This window comes from Lactuca serriola, chromosome 7, assembly GCF_051521515.1.
Source record: "Lactuca serriola cultivar US96UC23 chromosome 7, Lser_US96UC23_V15, whole genome shotgun sequence".
Taxonomy (NCBI): Eukaryota; Viridiplantae; Streptophyta; class Magnoliopsida; order Asterales; family Asteraceae; genus Lactuca; species Lactuca serriola.
The window spans coordinates 200625996-200647345 of record NC_136414.1 but is presented as its reverse complement, the minus strand read 5'-3'; the positions used below and the strand labels follow the sequence as shown (position 1 = coordinate 200647345).

At 31.7% G+C, this 21350-nt stretch overlaps 2 protein-coding genes across 2 annotated transcripts; both read left to right on the top strand.

Moving 5' to 3' along the window:
• The first annotated feature begins 3241 nt into the window (after window positions 1-3241).
• On the top strand, window positions 3242-3991 carry LOC145062251 (SAUR-like auxin-responsive protein family). The gene has a single exon (XM_079009880.1). It carries the CDS (start codon window positions 3285-3287, stop codon window positions 3750-3752), a length of 468 nt encoding a protein of 155 aa, XP_078866006.1. The 5' UTR covers window positions 3242-3284; the 3' UTR covers window positions 3753-3991.
• A 7488-nt stretch (window positions 3992-11479) lies between these two features.
• On the top strand, window positions 11480-14741 carry LOC145062703 (2-oxoglutarate (2OG) and Fe(II)-dependent oxygenase superfamily protein). The gene is made up of 5 exons (XM_079010292.1): window positions 11480-11773; window positions 11857-11912; window positions 12061-13166; window positions 13317-13698; window positions 14616-14741. Exons 3-4 carry the CDS (start codon window positions 12122-12124, stop codon window positions 13694-13696), a joined length of 1425 nt encoding a protein of 474 aa, XP_078866418.1. The 5' UTR covers window positions 11480-11773; window positions 11857-11912; window positions 12061-12121; the 3' UTR covers window positions 13697-13698; window positions 14616-14741.
• Window positions 14742-21350: the final 6609 nt, after the last annotated feature.

Below are 21350 nucleotides of genomic sequence, written 5' to 3'. Positions count from 1 at the left end.
TGAGTAAAACTAAATATGTATATATTATTATTTCAAATAATTAAATTTTATATAGGATAAATACTTAATATTTATGTTTACAAGTATTAAACAAACTAATTGATATTTATTTTTTTGTTTTATATGATTTTTATATTTTTGAATTAAAAAAAAATCATAGGTAAACCATAACTACACCTTAGTTCATAGGTAAAAATTGTAAAAAATGTAAAAATTGATGTGGTGTGTATATGACATAGTTTTCTTATTGACAAATACATCACCCATGCCCTTTAAGTTGGTCTCACCAATAATTCACCCTTCATATATGCAATTGCTTTCCCTTTTTTATGTCGTCTCACAATTAAAATGAAGGAATTTGCTTTAGATGTACATTTTTACTACGTATAATCTTGTAAAATTATTTGTTATAATAAGCAAAATTCAACTAATTGAACTAATATATTATCTATTTGTACAAACAATTTGTTGGTGATTTTATATCACTAATATTATTTAAGTGTAATGGGGTTAATTTGTTGATCAATGTCACTTTGACAATTATCGAACAAATTAGTATGGTGCGGAGTGCACATTTGTTTGATTTTGTCATTATTGAAAGTATACTGCTATTTAGAGGTGAAACCCCTGAACTGACGGGGGTTCGGGGGCAGCGCCTCTGGGAGCGGGGTCCAAGGGGCGGCAGCCCCTGCCGGGGTCCAAGGGGCAGAGCCCCTGGCTGGGGTCGTGCTGAAAACACCCGGTTTTGTGATCCTTTTAATAGACCCGGTTTTATGGTAGTTTATGACAGGTAATATGACCGTTTTTGGACAGGAAGTTATTTAGATATATAACTACCATATGACAGTTTTAAGACAAAAAGTTAGTTTTCTGTTATATATGATCAATTTCGGATTCTTTTTTGGGTACAGATTCATAACATCTTCTTCATTCTATATTCTAGAAAATTAGTGAGTTTCATCCGATTAGAGATTTTGAGTGTACCCTCGAAATGCTTTAATCTGAAAGTGTTTCACAACTCTCACTGATCCAAGTATATCTATACCCCGAAAATCTAACACAATTGGCTGGCACCAATTAATCTAACATGTCCATTCTACAGGATACATATTGGGTTTTTATAGCCATCACCAACATTTTCTTCGACTATAATATTTCATAAATTAAATAATAAAGGGTAAACTTCGTAATTAAGATAATTTTTAGGATAATTTACGTATATTTACCTAAAATCCTTTTTCATATTAGACCAAATTGATTTCCAAAGTTATTTCATTTATGAATTATCTAAAATCCTTGTCTTTTATATCAACATAATCTTTAATATGATAATAAATGAATAATAAAGGGTTAAATTTGTTAATTTTGTTGAACGGTTGTGACTGATTAATTTAAACTAATTAAATCAACCAAATTAACTAGTCACAAACCATATGACTTTCACTATATTACTTCAAGTCGATTTTTATGATCAATTGGTATTGAAAATATGATAAAAATGGTTAATGTTGTTAGTTGGTTTCCACTGGTTATTTTTAAATAGCTAAAGATTAACCGGTTACAAATAGAGTGTTCAGTACAAACTTCAAGTCGGTTTTATGTTCATTTGGTTCCGAAACTATGATCGAAAGTATTATCATGTTTATTGGTATCCAAACAAGCACATACATACAATTGCCAGCTTCAAATTAGGGTTTTCAATAAACATTTCTTATAAATATTTTTTTAACCGACAAACCTAATATATTTCTAAATTAACTAATACCTCTATTTAGGTTTTAGGCGAGGCTTAACCCCCAATTTCAAAGAGTAAAAACAATATCTCATACCAGTCGACTAAAAATCTTGGAGTATATGTTATAAATATTATTCCAAATATGATGACATTTTAATTATCTTTTAACAATTTAATCAGACAATCTCAAATCCAAATTAATTATATTAATTAACAAGTCAACTATTATTTAATTTTTTTAAATAATTAACAAATAGATTTTTTATTTATTACTTATTTATTTATTTATTATGATCGGTAAATAATAAATTCATCATATATAAATGTATGATTTATTTCATGTCTTTAATTTGTCTTCATGTGTGACAACATAGTTTCATACATAATTAGTTTTCCAACAAATTATTGTTTCCTACATACAAGATTCAACACGAGAATGTTTTATTTGTCATGGGATAGAATAGTATTGGACATGATACCGAAACATGAAGATCACAAACTCAATGGGAGTGGCATTGGCCATTGATAGATTAAGGTTATGTTGATTGCAATGATTCATACATGTCAAGTAATTGTTACGAATAATATGACCTTCAATAAGAAGAGGGAAATATTCTGAAAGTAGTCTAGATATTAACTTACTTTCACCCTATATATTTGCCAATCATCTTTTACTCTCTGTTTTTTTTTCTTTTTTTTTTTTCTTTTTTTACATTATCTTCTATTGCTATTATATGATTCATGTTTTATCTTGAGTACACATTTTTACCATTTCTATATTTGTAAAACTGTTGTGTATAATTAACTTCGTATTCGTAAAATGTTCATGGGCTTTTCTTTGCTCGTATTTACTTCTATCTTTATTACTTATATCTGTTTTTTTAGTTACATACCATTGTCTTTTCTTCATTATATGGCCGACGTTTCACAAACATAATATCTTCCAAAAATATTATCATTATTATTGTTTTTGTATGCATTTTCTACAAGGACAAGGATTTTATAAAACAATGGGTCCCTTTCTTCGTCCTGCTTGATTTAACCATTCACTTGTCAACCACGAGGCAAACCATATCTTTCAAACTAAACATTAACCAAATTTTCAAATCCAACAAAAAGAAAGACTTAAAAGAAATCTTATTCATTAAATATCTATATCAAATCAAACAATACGTTTTAAAATCGATCAATAAACCGATAGTAATACATATATATATATATTTAATAAATTTATTATTATAAAATATAAACATCCACCGATATTAAAGAAAAGGAGATGAAATGTTATACGTAACAATTAATTCCCAATTAATATATCAGTTATAAGTGGGACCCTCAAGAACTCTAAACATCCACCTCACGCCCACCATCGTTTTCGTATTTACAAATTGCACCCTCTCCTTTTTCAGTTACAGTATATATATATATATATATATATATATATATATATATATATATATATATATATATATATATATATATATATATATATATATATATATCTCCCCATTGATTCCGAATCCTCCTGCAAACTATTAACAAATCAGCCATGAAGAAGATCAATGTGATTCTAAGGAAGTGCAAGACGTTATCGAAACAAATAGGGAGAAGTTCGTCGTTCAGCAGTTTGGGATCTAACTCTAAGTCTGCTAGTGCTAGACATCATCACGACAGAGCCGCCGGAGATGGAATAGTCTGGAATACGAATGCTATCTCCGTCTACGGCTACGGCGGCGACGGCGACAGCAATGTCAGCGGTGGCGAAGAAGAGCCTAATGAAATAGTATTCGTCGGAAGCTCGAGGAAACGGTACGTTATTAGTTCTAAGTATTTGAGTCATCCACTCGTTAATGCTCTCATCGAGAAATCGAAGCCAGTTAGTGACGACGATGATGATGTATCGGTGATCAATTGTGAAGTTGTACTTTTTGATCATCTGTTATGGATGCTTGAGAACGCTGATTTTAATGTCACATCGGAATGTTTGGATGAGTTAGCTGATCTATACTCGTCTTGAAGAACTTTTGCAACGAGATCTATAAATTTAGTTTACCGAAATCGGATGAATTAGTGCATCAATCTCAAAAATCGGGATGATTTCATGCATTAGTTTGATACTTTGATTCATCGGTTTTTGAGATTATTATAAATTCTCGTTATATGTATATGTACTACTATGTAGATTAGCATTATTTGTTCAAAAATATCATTAACGACTTTATTAAATAATTTTTATGAGTTTTTATTCGTATTTAACTCCCAAAATTATTCATTTACCTGTTTTTTTTTAACTAATTTGAAATATATAGGAATTTTTTTTGAGCATTTTTTATTTATACTGTCACTGCATTAAATAATAAAATAATGTCGATATTTAAACGAACTATTATCTAATTATTTCAATTTCAATGTTTAAAACTACATCCAAATACGATCGAGTGTGACATATTTCATTCTGATTGTCTGATTTTTTAATTATTCAGTTTCATCATAATTAATTTCAAGACAAAAGCATCAAATATTCTTCCAAGAAATATTCTTCGGAATGATCATATTCTATTTATCTTATTCTAGATCACACTTGAATGAAAACAAAATGAGCTAAGTTGAATTATATACAAACCAGTCATAAGTCAAGCTCGAGTTTTACACATAAAACTTATAACAAGTCAAGATTTAGCTCGAGTTAATATGCTCTATTCTCACATTTTGTTTGGGATTAAACAAATAAACTATATTTACTGGGAAAATCTAAAACTTAAAATGATAGCTAGGTTAACTAATATTATATTTAACTCACGGATTAACAACTTGCACGACTACGAAATTGATGCATTGTATTCGATCATATTATATGCATACAAAATCTCAACAACCGCTTTATTGAAGTAAACAAACATTACTTGTTTCCTTATGCCCGGGTATTTAAAACGGAGGAAACACTTAATATGACTAAATCTTATCATAGCGAGTTCCCATTACAACATCCATGTAGTGTATATTTTCAACAATAAAGTTTATTTAAACGATTTGCGTTATAAGATGAGCAATCAATTTATGCATTAATGTTTAGTGTCGTACATCCAAAAATGTGGTTGATAATATTACCACATGATGCTTTATAATTTGCTTTTAAAAATATGAAAACTCAAGAACAATAACATATATATATATATATATATATATATATATATATATATATATATATATATATATATATATATATATATATATATATATATATATATATATATATATATATATTAAAATTATTATTGATGTTTCAGTATTGGAACTATAGTTCCTTTATATTTTATAATTGACAAACCGATCTGATGTCCAAACATTTTCGACTAATTATGCATCAAATTTGATGCATATTAGTTATACATGTGATAATAGGTTCAATGAAGAAATTATAAGATGCATAACCTCGTGACCGTGAAAATTACCTTTTTAACCTCGATTCCATGAATCCTTTACAAATTAAGTCCATATTTACTAAACATCCCCTATCTTCTAAAATCTTTACAAAACTAATCCAGAATTTACAAAACCGCCCCTTGCTTGACAATTTCTTTTCAATTAAGGTCCAGAATTTACCCTTCAGTCCTCAACTTCTAAATTTATGACAATTAGCCCCTCGAGACTATCCATTGATATATATATAATTATTTTTTTTAGGACTACTAGCCATTCATTAATTAATTTATTTATTTAATAAATAAACAGGATTTTACACATAGTCACCCCAATATTAGTCATATTTTTCTTTTATATCTGGTACCATAAAAAAAATCTGGGTTGGTTTCATGTTTCCTAAGATGTTGCTCTATGTCTAGGATCTACCGGGTATACGTATGGAAGATAGGCTTTGTTGAACACAAAACTTTTTCAGTTTTCTTCTTAAACTTCTTAAGGAACTCCATCATCTTTTTAATCATCTCAAATTCTGAATGCGATGGTATCCTTCCCACAGTTTTCTGAAACATTGGATCTATAAAAAAAGAACAAAGAAAATACAATCAAAGTTTCATGTATGTTGCTGCAACAATAAACAGATTTGGTATGGTATATCCTAAGACATGTAACTCATTCAACTTTTAACCAAATCAAGAGTTTTTATAGTCTAAACTTAACTATAAATCCTAATATACACGTAGGAAAAAGATTCACGTCAAAACAAGTTAAATTGAGTAGGTTATGCACATTTGAACAACAAAGTCAGATTATGTTTAATTCCTGAAACATAAAAAAAAATCTGATTTGACACCCTTCCTTGCAGGGCTTGTAACTCATTCAATTTTAACCAAATCAAGCATTTTTATAGTCTATACTTAACTACAAATCATTATCTACATGTAGGTAAAAGATTCAGGTCAAAACAAGTTAAATTGAGTGAGTTATGCAACTTTTAAAATTTGGACAGAATGTTAAAGAAGTAAATATTGCTAATGAGCTGGACAGAATGTTAAAGAAGTAAATATTGCTAATGAGCTAATCTTACTTGGTCATCAAAATCTTTTCCAATCCAATTAGCCGGATTACCATCTTCATTATTGGCATCATGAACATCTGAGTTTCGGTATCTTGATGATGGTACATTTGGTAACCTATTCAAATCCTACATTGTCAATATAACACATTAATTATATAACTAAATAAATTCTTAGTTTTAACAATCTTACATTCATACTATAAACTGATCTAACAAAAATCTCGCATGTATGTCTACAAAGTAAAAAGTACATTGTTAAATGGAACTTAAAACATGAAATACAAATCTATAATCTTACTTGATCTTCATGAGCATCCATAGTTCGAATCATTGAAGCAAAATATGAAGATGTCAACTTGAGAATTGAGAAGATGATAATTGGTGAATGATGATGAAGATCGATGGAACCTTGGAGATGCTTGGAATCGTATAAGGGATGATCGATGCTTGGATTCCTTGGAGATGTCGATCGATGGTAGGGTTCTTGACTTGGAGTCACCGAGTCGTGCTTGGATTTTGTGGGTTTTTTTACGATTACTTTTTTTACGTCCAAATTAGAAGTACAAACGACAAAAAGGCATGGGTTTTTTTAAAGACTATCCGGTCTGATTCCCGGTTTTGGGCCGGTTCCAACGACGGGTTCTTACCGGGTCCCGATTGACGAAATTATAGTATCAGTCCCGGCCCGACCGGTTCCATCGGGTTTCGGTTTCGGGACCGGTTCCGTCCGGTTCTCCGGTCCATATGCTCATCCCTGCAGATAACCCATAGTTGTTTATCATGTTGTGCTGTATGTGGTATTTTAGGGAACTCACTAAACTTTGTGCTTACGATTTGTGGCTTACATGTTTCAGGTTTTCCTATATTAAAGAAGGGGCACGACAAGATTGCATCGCATCAATGGGGGACTTGTGTGCATGATAACTTTTAAATTACACTTTGATAAATGTTTTCAAATCTTGTAGTTGTGAGTTAAATAAACACTTAATGTTTTAGTTGCAAATTTTGGGTTGAAATTTAGGGCATTACAACTTTTTTTTTTATCAAATATTATTAATTTATAAACTAACTTATCAACTACCAACTAATATATTAGCTAAAAACTTGCTTTCTAACTAGTCCAAACATGACTTAAATCAAAATAAGGTATAATAAACCAATGAACCAAGACCAAATAAAGGGAAATATCCAAAAAAAAAGTCCATAAAGTTTGGCTTTGTTAACGCAAAAGTCATCTCTGTTTTTTTTTTTTTGTCTTTTTTTGCAATTAAATCCAAAAATCGATAAATACTTGCAAAACAACCTTTATACCCGATTAATGCTGGTTTTTAGGGCAAAATTCTAAATAAACAATCAGGAATGACTTTTTTGTTAATAAGATTAAAGTTTAAGGACTTTTATGATATATATATATATATATATATATATATATATATATATATATATATATAGGTTATAATGTGGATAGACAACTATTGTGTGGACGTGTGGATAATGCTATTTTATGAAAATTACTAAGAGAATATGTTGTTTAGTAATGTGAATACGTTCAATCTCACAGAACTATTGTTATTTTAATGGATTCTCACCAATTCTAATTTATTTTTGTTCTCATTCATCGTTTTTTATTTATTTTAATTATTACAGAATACGGCTCAATAAACATCCTGATAACATTCTGACAGAATGAGAATAATTACAAAAAGTGTTTAATAACCTTATAGAGGATTTAATTAGTGAAAATGTTTAATAATTAAAATAATTATATAAGATTGAACGTATTCATATTATCAAACATCATATTTTCTTTGTAATTTTAACAGAATAACATTACCCACACGTCCACACAATAGATGTCAATCCATATTTGAATCTAACTCTATATATATAGGGTTATGTTATAATGTGGATGAACAACTATTATGCGGACGTGTGGACAGTGCTATTCTATGAGAATTACTAAGAGAATAAATTTTTTAATAATGCGAATATGTTTAACCTCACATATGTATCGTCATTTTCATTCATTTTTGTTCTCACACAACGTTTTTCACTCAATTACATTCATACAGAATACAACTCAATAAACATTCTGACAGAATAAGAATAATAATAAAAAGTCTATAATAACCTTATAGACGATTTAATTAGCGAGAATGTGTGATAATAACAATAGTTATGTAATATTGAATGTATTCATATTATCAAACAACATACTTTCTTTGTCATTCTCACAGAATAATACTATACACACGTCCACACAATAGATGTCAATCCATATTTGAACCTACCTCTCTCTCTCTATATATAATATAATCATTATTGTGTTTTTTAATAAATAAATATGAGTTTTCTTCAAATTATATATATATATATATATATATAGAGAGAGAGAGAGAGAGAGAGATAGCTATGTTCAAATATATATGGATTGACATCTATTGTGTGGACGTGTGGATAATGCTATTCTGTGAGAATTACAAAGAAAATATGTTGTTTGATAATATGAATACGTTCAATCTTATATAATTATTTTAATTATTAAACATTTTCACTAATTAAATCGTCTATAATGTTATTATACACTTTTTTTAATTATTCTCATTCTGTCGTTATCAGGATGTTTATTGAGTCGTATTCTGTAAGAATTAAAATAAATAAAAAACGATGAATGAGAACAAAAATGAATTAGAATTGGTGAGAATCCATTAAAGTAACAATAGTTTTGTGAGATTTAACGTATTCACATTACTAAACAATATATTCTCTTAGTAATTTTCATAAAATAGCATTATCCACACGTCCACACAATAGTTTTTCATCCACATTATAACCTAGCCCTATATATATATATATATATATATATATATATATATATATATATATATATATAAGATCTTTATTATTTTAGTTATGATATTTATTGAAGATAATCATAAAAAACAAAAAAAAAAGTGATATATATATATATATATATATATATCACTTTTTTTTTGTTTTTTATGATTATCTTCAATAAATATCATAACTAAAATAATAAAGATCTTATCTATATCCCATAAAATTTAAGAGGACTTTGTACGTTTGTCTCAAGAAACACATTTCTAGGCAACATGTTACTTCATTCTTGAATTTTTAGGTCTGAGATACAAAACTTTTACCATAAAACTACAGCTACCGAATAGTCTCTCACAATCAAACGACAATACGACATCTCAGAAAATGAAGGCTTACCGAATGACGTTATTCTCAAGTAGAGCTCCATATTACACATTATGTGGCCTAGAAACGCGCTCGTTACGACAAATCAACAAAAGTTCTATTAATTATACTTAAAATACGTTTTTATAACTGTCGTATAACAACTTAAATTTAATTTAGTTGTTTCTAAAAAAATAGAAACTCCCTCCATTGCCATTATTTGCACCCAAATCACTCTTTTACACCCAAGATCAACAATAAAGCTAACATATAGACTAGAAACGCGACCCATACAACAAATCAACAAAATCCTCTTAAGTTATATAGGATACAAATGATATCTTTATGATTATAGTTATTATATATAATTTTGAGGGTGTTTGTGATTTTATCTCAAAACAACTTATTGACTTAATGACTTTTTGAAAATTCAATAAGTAAAAAAAATGTTTGACAAAAAAAATTAACTCAGACTGTCCCTTGTTTGTTTAAAAGTTGCACGGTTCATCTCTTATTAATTTAAATTTGCATGTTTGATCCTTTGCGAGACTTAAAAAGACTATATTGCCCTTGTTTATTTTCTTTTTGATTCTTTATTTTTTTATTAATTATAATATATAGAAAATGAAGTGGGCCTCACACTTACCGACCCCCATCCTCATTTAGTCGGATGCCCTAAATCCTTTTTCTCATTTCTCTGTCTTCATCTGAAAACCTCCCCTTCATGTGAAGTCAAAATCTAGCCACCCGAGGAATTCAAAATCCAGTCGTCGGAGGTACTCATTGTCTCCTTCAAACCACCGATGTCGTCCCCTGCACACCACCGATTTCATCCCTACAAGTAACGTCGACATATCCTCCAAGCCACCATCGCCTCCTCATCTGTGTGTTGCTACTGTGGAGCTCGATTGTGGAATTGGACGGACCACAAATACCCTCTATGTCTGTCCTCCTTCTTTTGACTCTCTAAATACTGATAAGGTTGAATGTAGAAATAGGTTAGTTTATTGAAATGGGATGATGATGATGATGCAGTGGATGTGGAAGGGCAGAGATGAAGAAGTTGAAGGTAAGGAGGATGGTGACGTGTAGGTAAGAGGCGGATAAAGGATGGAGAGAAAGAAGTCATCTGGTGATTATTTGGGAATGGATTTGGTGGATTTCGTTGATCAAATTGCAGTTCTTAGTTATAATTGTGGGAGGAAGATTGGACTTTATAAGAATGCGACAGAGAACCACCATTCGTAGCTGCCAGCACTTGTAGTGGGTGGCGATCAAAAAATAGAGAAAGAAAAAGGTTGGTCTCGTCGGAGAAAGGAGAAGGAGCGCCGGAGTTGCGTGGTTGTCGGTTGTGAGTGTAAATGAGAGAGAGGGAGAAGGAAACCAGAGATAGGGGAAGGGGGGGATGGGATATTAACTTTTTTTCTTTTTTCTTTTTTTAATCTAAACACTAATAAATAAGTAATAGAAAAATAAAAAAGAAACTATTAAGGGTAAAATAGTCATTTATGTTAGTAAGGACTAACCATGCAAGCAGAGACGGTCCGAGTTAATTTTTGAAAATAGGGACTAAACATGTTTTCTGGCATATACACGAGGAGGGACGAATGATGTAATTTACCCTTACCCAAACCACATGACCTGTAATTTACTCTTAACTTTTCTTTTCAGTATATTCACATTTGTGTAACTAATTTTTTGTATACATCTAGGTAACGAATTTTTTGAAAGTGTTCATATATAACCATTATGACCGGATGTAACCTGCTACAGCCGGTCATAATGGTCATATATGAACACTTGTAAAAAATTGGTTATCTAGATGTATATTAAAAAAGAATTGTTACCCATATATGATGAAACCGAAAAACCAATTATCTTAATAAGTTTATTTTATTTTGTTTATTTTATTTATTTATTTATTTATTTTTGTAGATTTTCACCCATCAAATACAAGGAAAAGAATAGGTCGTATTGAAATGCTTAAAAATTAAAAAATGATGGCTGATGTTTTGAAAACCTAAAACTTTATGTCTGTTTTTGCAATTAACCCTGAAAAACAAAGACCCAAAACTCATTACGCATGAGAAAAGAAGCTCCTGTTCGATGGTTCGGACTTCGGAGGGACAACAGCTGCGCCGGAATCGTATATCGACGCTGATTAATTAGGGTTTTCTTCGAGGATATTGATGAGAAGAAAAGGATCGTAATATTTTTCTGTAACTGCTGCAATTCAGTATACATGGTTGGATTCTTAGGGATTAGGGAAGCGGTCAAGTTTGATTAGAGTTCTAAAATTGCAATGGCTGCCTGAGTAAATGCTTGCATCGAAGAGCAAGGTGCGTACAGCGATGCAGTTTATCAATTGATTTGTGAAATATATTACCTAAGTTCTGTACTTTCCTGTGCAATTCATTTTCAGGTTTGTCGTTGTTTTTGAGAACTTGTAACACCTCCCGACGCGGTTTCAACTTTCCGGTGAGTTTTTTCTTCTATGTTGGTAACCTGAACTGTTGATTAAACATGTATTCAGAGTGTTAAACTCATTTCTGGAGCTCATTTAACTTCAACAACCAGATTATTGGGTAAAAATTGATCCACTTGAATTTATTGTTCGATATAACAGTGATCTCAGATCATATCCGTCGCTTTCCTTTACAAAAAGCAAATTGATTCTTCATCTATTCATGGCTGGAAATGGCCTACCAAGTTTAGGTCGAGTGAAGCTCACAGACCTAATAGCATCCGAAGGCATTCCTTCAGACACATACAAACTCTCAGTCTCAACTCTCTCACAATCACTCGCTCAATATTCTGCTGCCATCATCCAGTTACCACCAACTGATGGTGCTCTCTTACGGTGTTGCTTGGAATCTGCTCGACCTTATTTCAATCAAAAACCTCCATATCCATCTTCAGACATGATTCACATTGATGACTCTCGTGAATGGTGCAAAACCTCAGGTTACACTGCAGATCCTCAACTATGGCAAGAAAGTTATGATTACAGACCAGGGTTAACTTCAACAGAACCCAACAACGACATTGAACTTCCACCTTCTGGATTGACTGATATCTTTATGCTATTAGGAAAAGCAGCTCGTGACATACTCGATGCAATCAGCTTTTACTTGAATCTCAGAAGCTGTGCGTTTACTGAAATACTGGATAACGTTCCATTAAGAAACAGAGAAATATCATCTTCTGTGTTGTCAGTTGGTTGTCATGCAAGACCATCTTTTCAAGGAGCTCAACACCATAACTTAACAACTCAAGAAGATGGACAATTAGTTATGTTTACAGATCATGAACATCAAGTTGATAAAAGTCTTGTATCTATCATAAAGTCAGATAAAGCAGGACTTCATATAAGAGATTTTAATGGTCGATGGGTGCTTGTGGATGGTGATCTTGGTCCTCAAGAAGCAATTATGTACCCTGGACTTGCTTTATATCATGCTACTGCTGGCTATGTTAGTCCAGCTCTTCATAGAACTGATATCAACAGTTTACATGGTGGCATGTATGGAAGATGTTCTGTTTCTTATAAACTCATGCCTAAATCTATGACTAGTTTGAATTGTTCTGAGATGAGAGCAGCTGGACATGGTGTTGAAGCTCAGTTTCAGATTCCAGTATCGGTTGATGACTTTATGCAGAGATCACATTCTTTGGATCAACTTTTTAACAGAAACAGTTTCCCAAGTTTCAGTTTTCCTACAGCTCAAGAAGGTTAGTAAGTTCCTTTATAACACATATATATATTCACTATGTTTATAGTATAGAACCATAGATTTTATTTTAGTTTATGTAGTAGTAGCTCTTAGTAAGAAGTTTTTTAACAACAGGTCCTTAGCCGATGCTATAATAATACTAATACAGGATCTATAAAACCTTTAATGAAGAGAAAGAAGAACAGCACTAGGTGTAAGCCTTTACCCCCTTCTAAAAGGCTACGCCTTGAAGCTCAAAGGGTTCTAAAAGAAAGGGTTCAAGACATAGCTGATAAAAAAGGCATCAAGCTGAGATTCTGTAGTTTAAAGGAGTGTGAGAGTCATATACACACGCTTGATAGTCCATGTGGCAACATCCGATTGGAGATTGGGTGGCCCCCGGGTGTGCCATTTGTTCATCCACATGATCTTCCAAATAAGGCAAAGATTGGATTTCTTGAAACGTATGAACCTGGTTGGACTGCTAATCATGATATGGAGCTCACTTTGATTGAAACTGGACAGTCTAGTCAACATGCTGATGGATAACTGTAATCATCTTCACTTTTTCTATTTTACTCTTTTGGTCCTTCAGTTGATTTGTTTTTAAAATTTTGGTCCCAAAAAGTTTTCCCTTGCAATTTTGGTCTTTATTTGAGGTTCTTGTAATGTTTTTTTTTTGTTCATGTTCCAAGTAAATGACTTTGCTTTTGGGACCAAAATTGAAAAAATATTTAAATCTAGGACTAAAAATAGTCATTTTACTTGGAATAGGGGACACAAACGTTTTCAAAAACCTCAAATAAGGACAAAATTTGCAAAAGAAATGTTTTTGGGACTAAAATTTCATAGTTATTTATACCTAAGGACCAAAAATAGTCATTCCAAAAACTTTCAAAAACCTCCACTAAAGAAAAAAGTTGATTTTTTCAAATTTGGTTTCAAAAAGTTCTTTTGCAATTTTGGTCCCTTCTATGAGGTTTTTGGTCCATGTTCCAAGTAAAATGACTATTTTTTGGATTAAAATTGCAAAAATATAGATGATTTTTTCAAATTTGGTCATCCAGAAAGTTTGTCTTGCAATTTTGTTTGAGGTTTTTGTAATGTTCCAAATAAAACAACTATACTTTTGGGACCCAAATTTCACAAATCAACTATACTCAGGGACCAAAAATAGTTATTTATTTGGAACAAGGACCAAAAACGTTTCAAGAAACTCAAATGAGGACCGAACTTGCAAAAGAAAAAAATTTGGTTTCAAAATTGCAAAACCAGCTATACATTTAGGGACCAAATATAGTTATTTTACTTGAAACATAGATCAAAAACGTTTTTGATCAAAAAATTGTAAGAGAAAACTTTTTGGGACCAAAATTGCATAAACAAGCTATATTCAGGGACCAAATATATAATTTAGTCTAAAAATGTTACTATTATTACTTTGAATGATGTCGGTTTCTGTTTACAGGAATGAATTTCAAGATTGAGCGAATGAAAGGGGCTTGTTGTAAGTTAGGTGAGAAATTGTTTAAACTCAAGTGCACGCTTTGGATTTTCTTTTTATTTAATTACATTTAAAATTTTCCTTGATTCAGTTTCTGTGCTTCTTGAGTTTCATCATGTTTCGTTTTTTGTTGAGTAAATAACAACTTATTAGATTTTCAATACTTGCAAATACCTAGAAATACAAGCAAACTCTAAAATATTGATGCTATATATTTTAAGCTGTTAATACATTTTTTTTTTGGAGAGTATAATCCAGATTTCTTCGAGCTAACAATGAGTGGACCTATGTTGGGGTCGGATTCAGTCTATTATTAATTGGATTGAAAATCTCAACCCAACCTGTCATATAAATTGCACTGAGGTTGACTTGCACCTAATGGATTGACATGAATTAACCCATTTAAAATACAAATTGTAAATACATTAACTAAAAATTACATTTAAATTAGTTTTAAAACGTAAATAAATAATAGTCTCGCCTGTAAAAGGATGTAAAAGGCTTTAGTGAACTTCTAAAAACATCAAAGACACTACCACCTGTAGTGAAAGCATATTCAGATGCACGTGTTGAGATTGGTATAAGTAAGATGTCCTAACTCCTAAGCCATCCGAGCAATAGTTGGATACCGAATCTCACAAATTCCCTTAGAGTATAAAATGTTTAAAGTATTAAATATATATTAAAGTTAAATGATTTGGCAGATTGAAAAATTGAAAACAAATTAGTAATTTTTATTCAATCCAACCCAAGCCAAGCTATTGAATTAATGGATTAGACGAATTGAATCATTTAACTTAAACGAGTTAAAGATCTCAACCAAATCTGTTAATTCTAGGTTAGGTTCAAGTTAGTTTCGGGTTGGGTTTTCTATTGCAAAGTGACTAGGGTTGTTCACTATTCGGATAAAACTGAATTATCCAATTGGACAATTTGGATTGGACTATTTGGTTTAGATATTCGGATTTTTGGATTGGTTTTCAACGGAACCGAATTATTATTTTGGATTTCGAATTGGTTTTGGTTTATAAAATAAGAACCGAATAGTCCAAAAAAACCGAATAAACATTTATATTTATCTATTTATAATATATATCTATAGTTATTTATTAATTTTGTAATTTATTTTTTCAAATAGGTTCAAAAGGTTTAACCGGTAAAAAAAACATTAATATGCATTTTCTCTCAAAAGTTTTGTATCTATAAAATATTTAACTAGATTATATCTTTTTATTAGTTGTTTATAAATTTCAAATCACAACAAAATTATTTGTTTTTGCTTCTTGTGTAAAGTTTGGTAATATTATAATTATATGTCATTTTAAAGTGTTTCGGTTTTGAAAACCGAATTATAAAAACCGATCCAACCGAATTGTAATTGGATCGGATCGGATTTGAATTTAGTTTGGACAATTTGGATCCATGTTTTGAAAACCGAAATCAATTTGGATTTACTTGATTGGATCGGATCAAACCGATCCATCCAAACGAACACCCCTAAAAGTAACCGGCATATTGGGCCGACGGTTGGGCCCAAAATCCTTCATTAGGGCTGCAAAATCATTTTTCCTACAGTTTTGGATTTATTCCATTTTTAAAAAAGCCTTTCTAACTTTTGAATTTTTTTTTTTTTTTTTTTTTTACAAAATATTTTTTTCTTACAATTTAAATCATATACAAAATTATAAGTTTGGACCTTGTGGTATATTAAAACTTGGATGTTTGGTCCAAAAAGTTTTGGAGTTACATCTGTGGTCCAAAATATTTCATTTGTTGTGAATTTGGTCCAAAGTTATTTGCAAATATATAAAATGATGAATTTGCCCTTTTAATTTTCTTTACAAAAAAAAAAAAATACATCTCTCTCTCTCTGTCTCTCTCTCTCTCTCTCTCCACGAATATTAAACCCTAGCAGCCCCCCATTGACCTCCAAACTTGTTCCAACAAGCTTAGACTATGGTTGTTAATATCACCTATGTCGCCACCTGTTGAGCCCAAATTGATGATGATGATCGGATCTGTGAAGAAACCCTTTCACAAATGAAATGTCGGATCTGTGAAGAAAAACCTTCTTTCTCGCCTCCAATCTGGCATGCTCTCTCGCCTCCGATTTGGGTTTCAGTTGCCACTCTTCTAGTTGTTAGGGGTCAGTCGTCATCAAGATCTGACATTCCTTCACCCCCATGCTCCGCTGACCCCTTTGATCGATGACAACAGCCGAGAAGAAGACAACTGGAAGAACCAGTTGTCGTCTCGTTCCACCGTCGTTCTCAGCTCCCTCAACCATTGTTTGACCCTCCCAGCTCCGACAAATCAACCTCATGTGTATCCTCGATTTCTAGCCGCAAAACACCCCACATCCTAACCCTCGGAATTGAAAACCCTAGCTGCCAAGAAACCCTAACTCTTGTTGCCGTCGTAAGCAGATGTTTAGATTTTGACGACGGATTCCTTCTTTAGCTAGGGTTTTCATATTCGTTCTTTGGTTAGGGTTTTCTACTTAAAATATGATCATCAAGAGGTTTCGGTTGGTTAGGGTGTGTGTTCATCAGATTTCGTATGTGTGTGTGTGTGTTCATCTGATTTCATGTGTTTGTGTGTGCGTGTGTTCAACTAATTTCGTGTGTGTACGTGTGTATACATCTAATTTTATGTATGGTTTTTATTTCTGGGATGATTATTTGGCGAAGATGAAGTGGTAGAAAAAGTTTAGGTGGAGATGGAGGTGGCAGACAGTGATGGTGGCGGACGGTGGTGGTGGTGGAAGATGTTCTTGAGTGTTCTTGAATCTATGAATATGTTCTTATGTGTTTATCAAACACACACACACATGGAGAGAGAGAGAGAGAGAGAGAGAGAGAGAGAGAGAGGAATTTTTTATTTTATTTTTCATTTAAAAAATAAATGAAATAATAAAAATAATAATAATAGCAATGAAAAATGACAAAACAGTCATTCTAACCCATATATATAAATTTTTTCAGGGACCAAAATTACAACAAAACTTTTATTTTAAATTACTGATGCAACTCTAACATATTTTAGACTAAACATCCAACTTTTGAGATACCACAGGAACCAAACTTGCAACTCTGTCTAAACCATATAATTTTTCATTTTTGTTTTTTCACCCGGTAAAAAGTTTTTTTTCTAGAAAAACGATTAAATTGTTGTTTTAAATGTAGATTAGATTGTACACACACAATTTAGGTCTTATTTGAAAATTGGGTCAAATGTTTTTTATAAATAACCCTTTATTTTATTTTACTTTGTGGTGTAAATTGTAAATCATACGAAATCGATAAGTTGTGTGAATCACATGGTATTCTAGGTATTGATTATCAGTTATTTTTAAGTTTCTTTCAAAATTAATTTTTTAACGAAACTTGGCGAAAGTAAATCTATTCTTCCTTCTTACAAGGACCTTCATATAATTTTGAAATTTCTAGAAACATATTTAAAGCTGAGAAGCTTCTTTTGGTTCATTTGTTGACTTGACCTTAGTGCATCCAAACCATAATATTAGGATTTTGTCATCAAAGAGTTTTGGTTTATTTGATTCTGGTTTTCAGGTTTTTGGTTTTTGGCTGTTGCCAACTAAGCGGTTCTCTTTTATATTAATATAGATGTGATGACCTAATGCATTAAGCCAAAAAAAAAAAAACATGACTTAATGACACTAACCTTTTAACTATGTGGTACTTTTTTCCTTAAAATTGATGAATATTGACATATTGTAAAAGTATAATGGTCATTTTTCTTATTAAGATGGTTTATTTGGTTCGGAATAGAAAAGAAAATAGTTTTATGTACGAATGCAACATTGATCGACTAAAAAAATTTAGAAACCATTTTACAAACATTTTTTTTCATAACTAAAAACAAATGACAAATTTTCAATTATAAACTTCCATTAATGACCAAATTAATCAGAATTTCAGTTTTATAATCTTGTGATTAAGTTTCTATAAAAGTTCCCATGGGTTACATAGTTATCCTCTATTTTAGTTACAAAGTTTTTTCTATTATATTTTATTTTAAATAGATGCTTTATTTAGGAGATTAAGACACAAGAAATGAAATTGATATTTCTTACCTTAAAGAAAATCTACAATCATCTACGTAAAATATGGGCTTAGCAAGGTTCGAATGGTTTTTGGTTGTTGTATCTTGCGAAGCAAATGTTTGATTACAATCAAGTTAATGTTAAGGACAATGTGTTAAAGAAAGACCTTAACAACATTATGCTTATTATGTTCTTTCGTGCATTACCATAATATTTTCCTATAATAATAAAACAAGTTCGTTTGCACGAAGCAAACAAGGATAAATAGAAACATGAAAAAAAATATGTTCAATTTTAACAAGGAAAAACATAAGATATTATTTTTCTACTCGTTTTTAATAGAAAAACAAATTATGCTTGGTTTTGATAACTTCAATTTTCTGAAAAACAAGTTCAACTTTGGCAACTTCAATTTTTGACATCATTGATTGTTTATAAAACGAATTCAGTTTTTGACATCTTAAGTTTTATCAAAAACAACTTTAGTTTTCTATAGCTCTAGTTTGTATAATGACAACCATGACCTCCCACTCAAAGCAAACTAATGCCTTAAAGTCTCATCCATCATCGTTCGCTTCTCCCTACATTTTTAGAGACAATCTCTATGTTATTACTCAAAGAGTAAATAATGAATCATCTTCAGGAACAAAACCTTCATGATATTCACTCGGAAAATTCATTTTCTCCCACAGGCTTTCAGTTAAACAACCTTACGAAAACGTGGTGGTCAACGCAACTTGAGGTAGTAGTCGTTTTGATGGGAGGGGATATAGTGGCGGTGGTAAGAGGCATTAGGAATAGTGGTCTCCGACCAATAATGGTAGGGGTACGGTTTGTACCCTTAAGTTGTTCCTCACTATTTTGATGCAATGGCTTTCCCCTATTTGGGCAAACCTATCAACAACAACAAAGATCATGTCTGCCGCCCTCTCCTCTGATGCAATAGCCTTTTGGGCCTTAACAACATCCTAGTTGGGACAACAACCACGTTTTAATACTCTAGCAACCCACCTTAGGCCTGGTTCAACAAATTCCCCCTTTCAACGACTAGGCAATACACTTTGCTTTTGCAAATGCTCAATGTTATGTAATAGCACGTGTGGCCTCTAACCCGTGCTCATGATGATCCTTATCGCACTCTTAATCTTAATCATGTTCTTGTAACTCCAAAAATTATTAAAAAACTTATTTATAATAAATTCACTTACTGAATTTAACGAATTTGGTTTTGTCTATGAATGACTATTGGAGACGTCAAACTGTTCTGTGATGTGATGAAACAGGTAACCTATACCTATTAGCTTGTCCGTTTTCTCGAGCTTTCGTCTCCATTAGATCATCTCTTTGGTCCCAACGTCTCCGACATCCCAATCAACAAGTTTTCAAAATTTTAGTGTCTAGTAATTCAAGTCTGTGTATAGCAATCGAATCTAGTAATGTATGTCATGTGTGTCAATTAGGCGAACACATTCAATTATGCTCTACCTTATCTAATTTTGTTGCAAATGCTTTAATTCATTCTGATGTATGTATATCTCCTATTTAAAGTATTAGTGATATTAAATATTATGTCTTTTTTGGATGATTATTCAAATTAGGTTTATCCATTAAGATCAAAATATGATGACACTATCTTCGCCTGAGGTTTTACACTATGCTACCACATGGTTTATGAGTTCTCTATAACTGACTTTGAGGACTTCAACTAGTTTCTTGGTATTGCTATTATATGGATTCTCGCGGTATGTTTTTGTCTCAACAAAAGTATGCTCTGGAAATTCTAGAATGACAAATATGACACATTGTAAGCTGACCCATACTGTAACATCCCAAAAATCATGACAAAATTTTCATTTTTAAAACCATCACAAAATCCATAATTCACGCAAAACATGGTTCCAAAACCATAAGTATAAATTAGAGTATCCCAAAATTATAAGTCAAATAAATATCCAGAATGATGTACAGAATCACGGCTTTGCCTTGACCCTATCTTTTAATGTACCTGAAACCATAAAATCAAATTGTAAGTCAAAAATTAGTGAGTTCCCCAAAATACCACCACACACACATATAACAACATGTATACTGGGTCCACAACCATTAGACTCGATTACCCCTGAGCCCACAACATAAGTCTGGATTGCCCTCCCGACCCACAACTCATGTATGGATTGCTCCCGACCCCACAACATAATTCTGTTTTGCCTTCCCGGCCCTCGGCTTATGTCTGGATTGCTCCCAGGTTTGTTGGCTTCCACACAAAGCAGTATCACATCAACCCAACGATATTATGTCGACATATGCAACAGATAAACATATAACCATCAAACAGATAATCATGCAAATATATCAGTCTAACAGATGAATACAACATGGCAACATCCTATATACCGGGATACATCATACAACCTAGTGGGTTGGCATTAGTACCTTCGACCCACGAGTACAGTGAGGAAAACTCACCTCACAATCTGAACGACAATTGAACTATTACTGCTCTAGACATTGGCTCTACGGGTCGCCTATACAACACAAAGGGACCAAGCCACAATCTATTACTTAAAATACCCTAAATGACCTAAATTCATACTTGGTCAAGTCAACAGTCAATGGTCAAAAGTCAAAGGTCA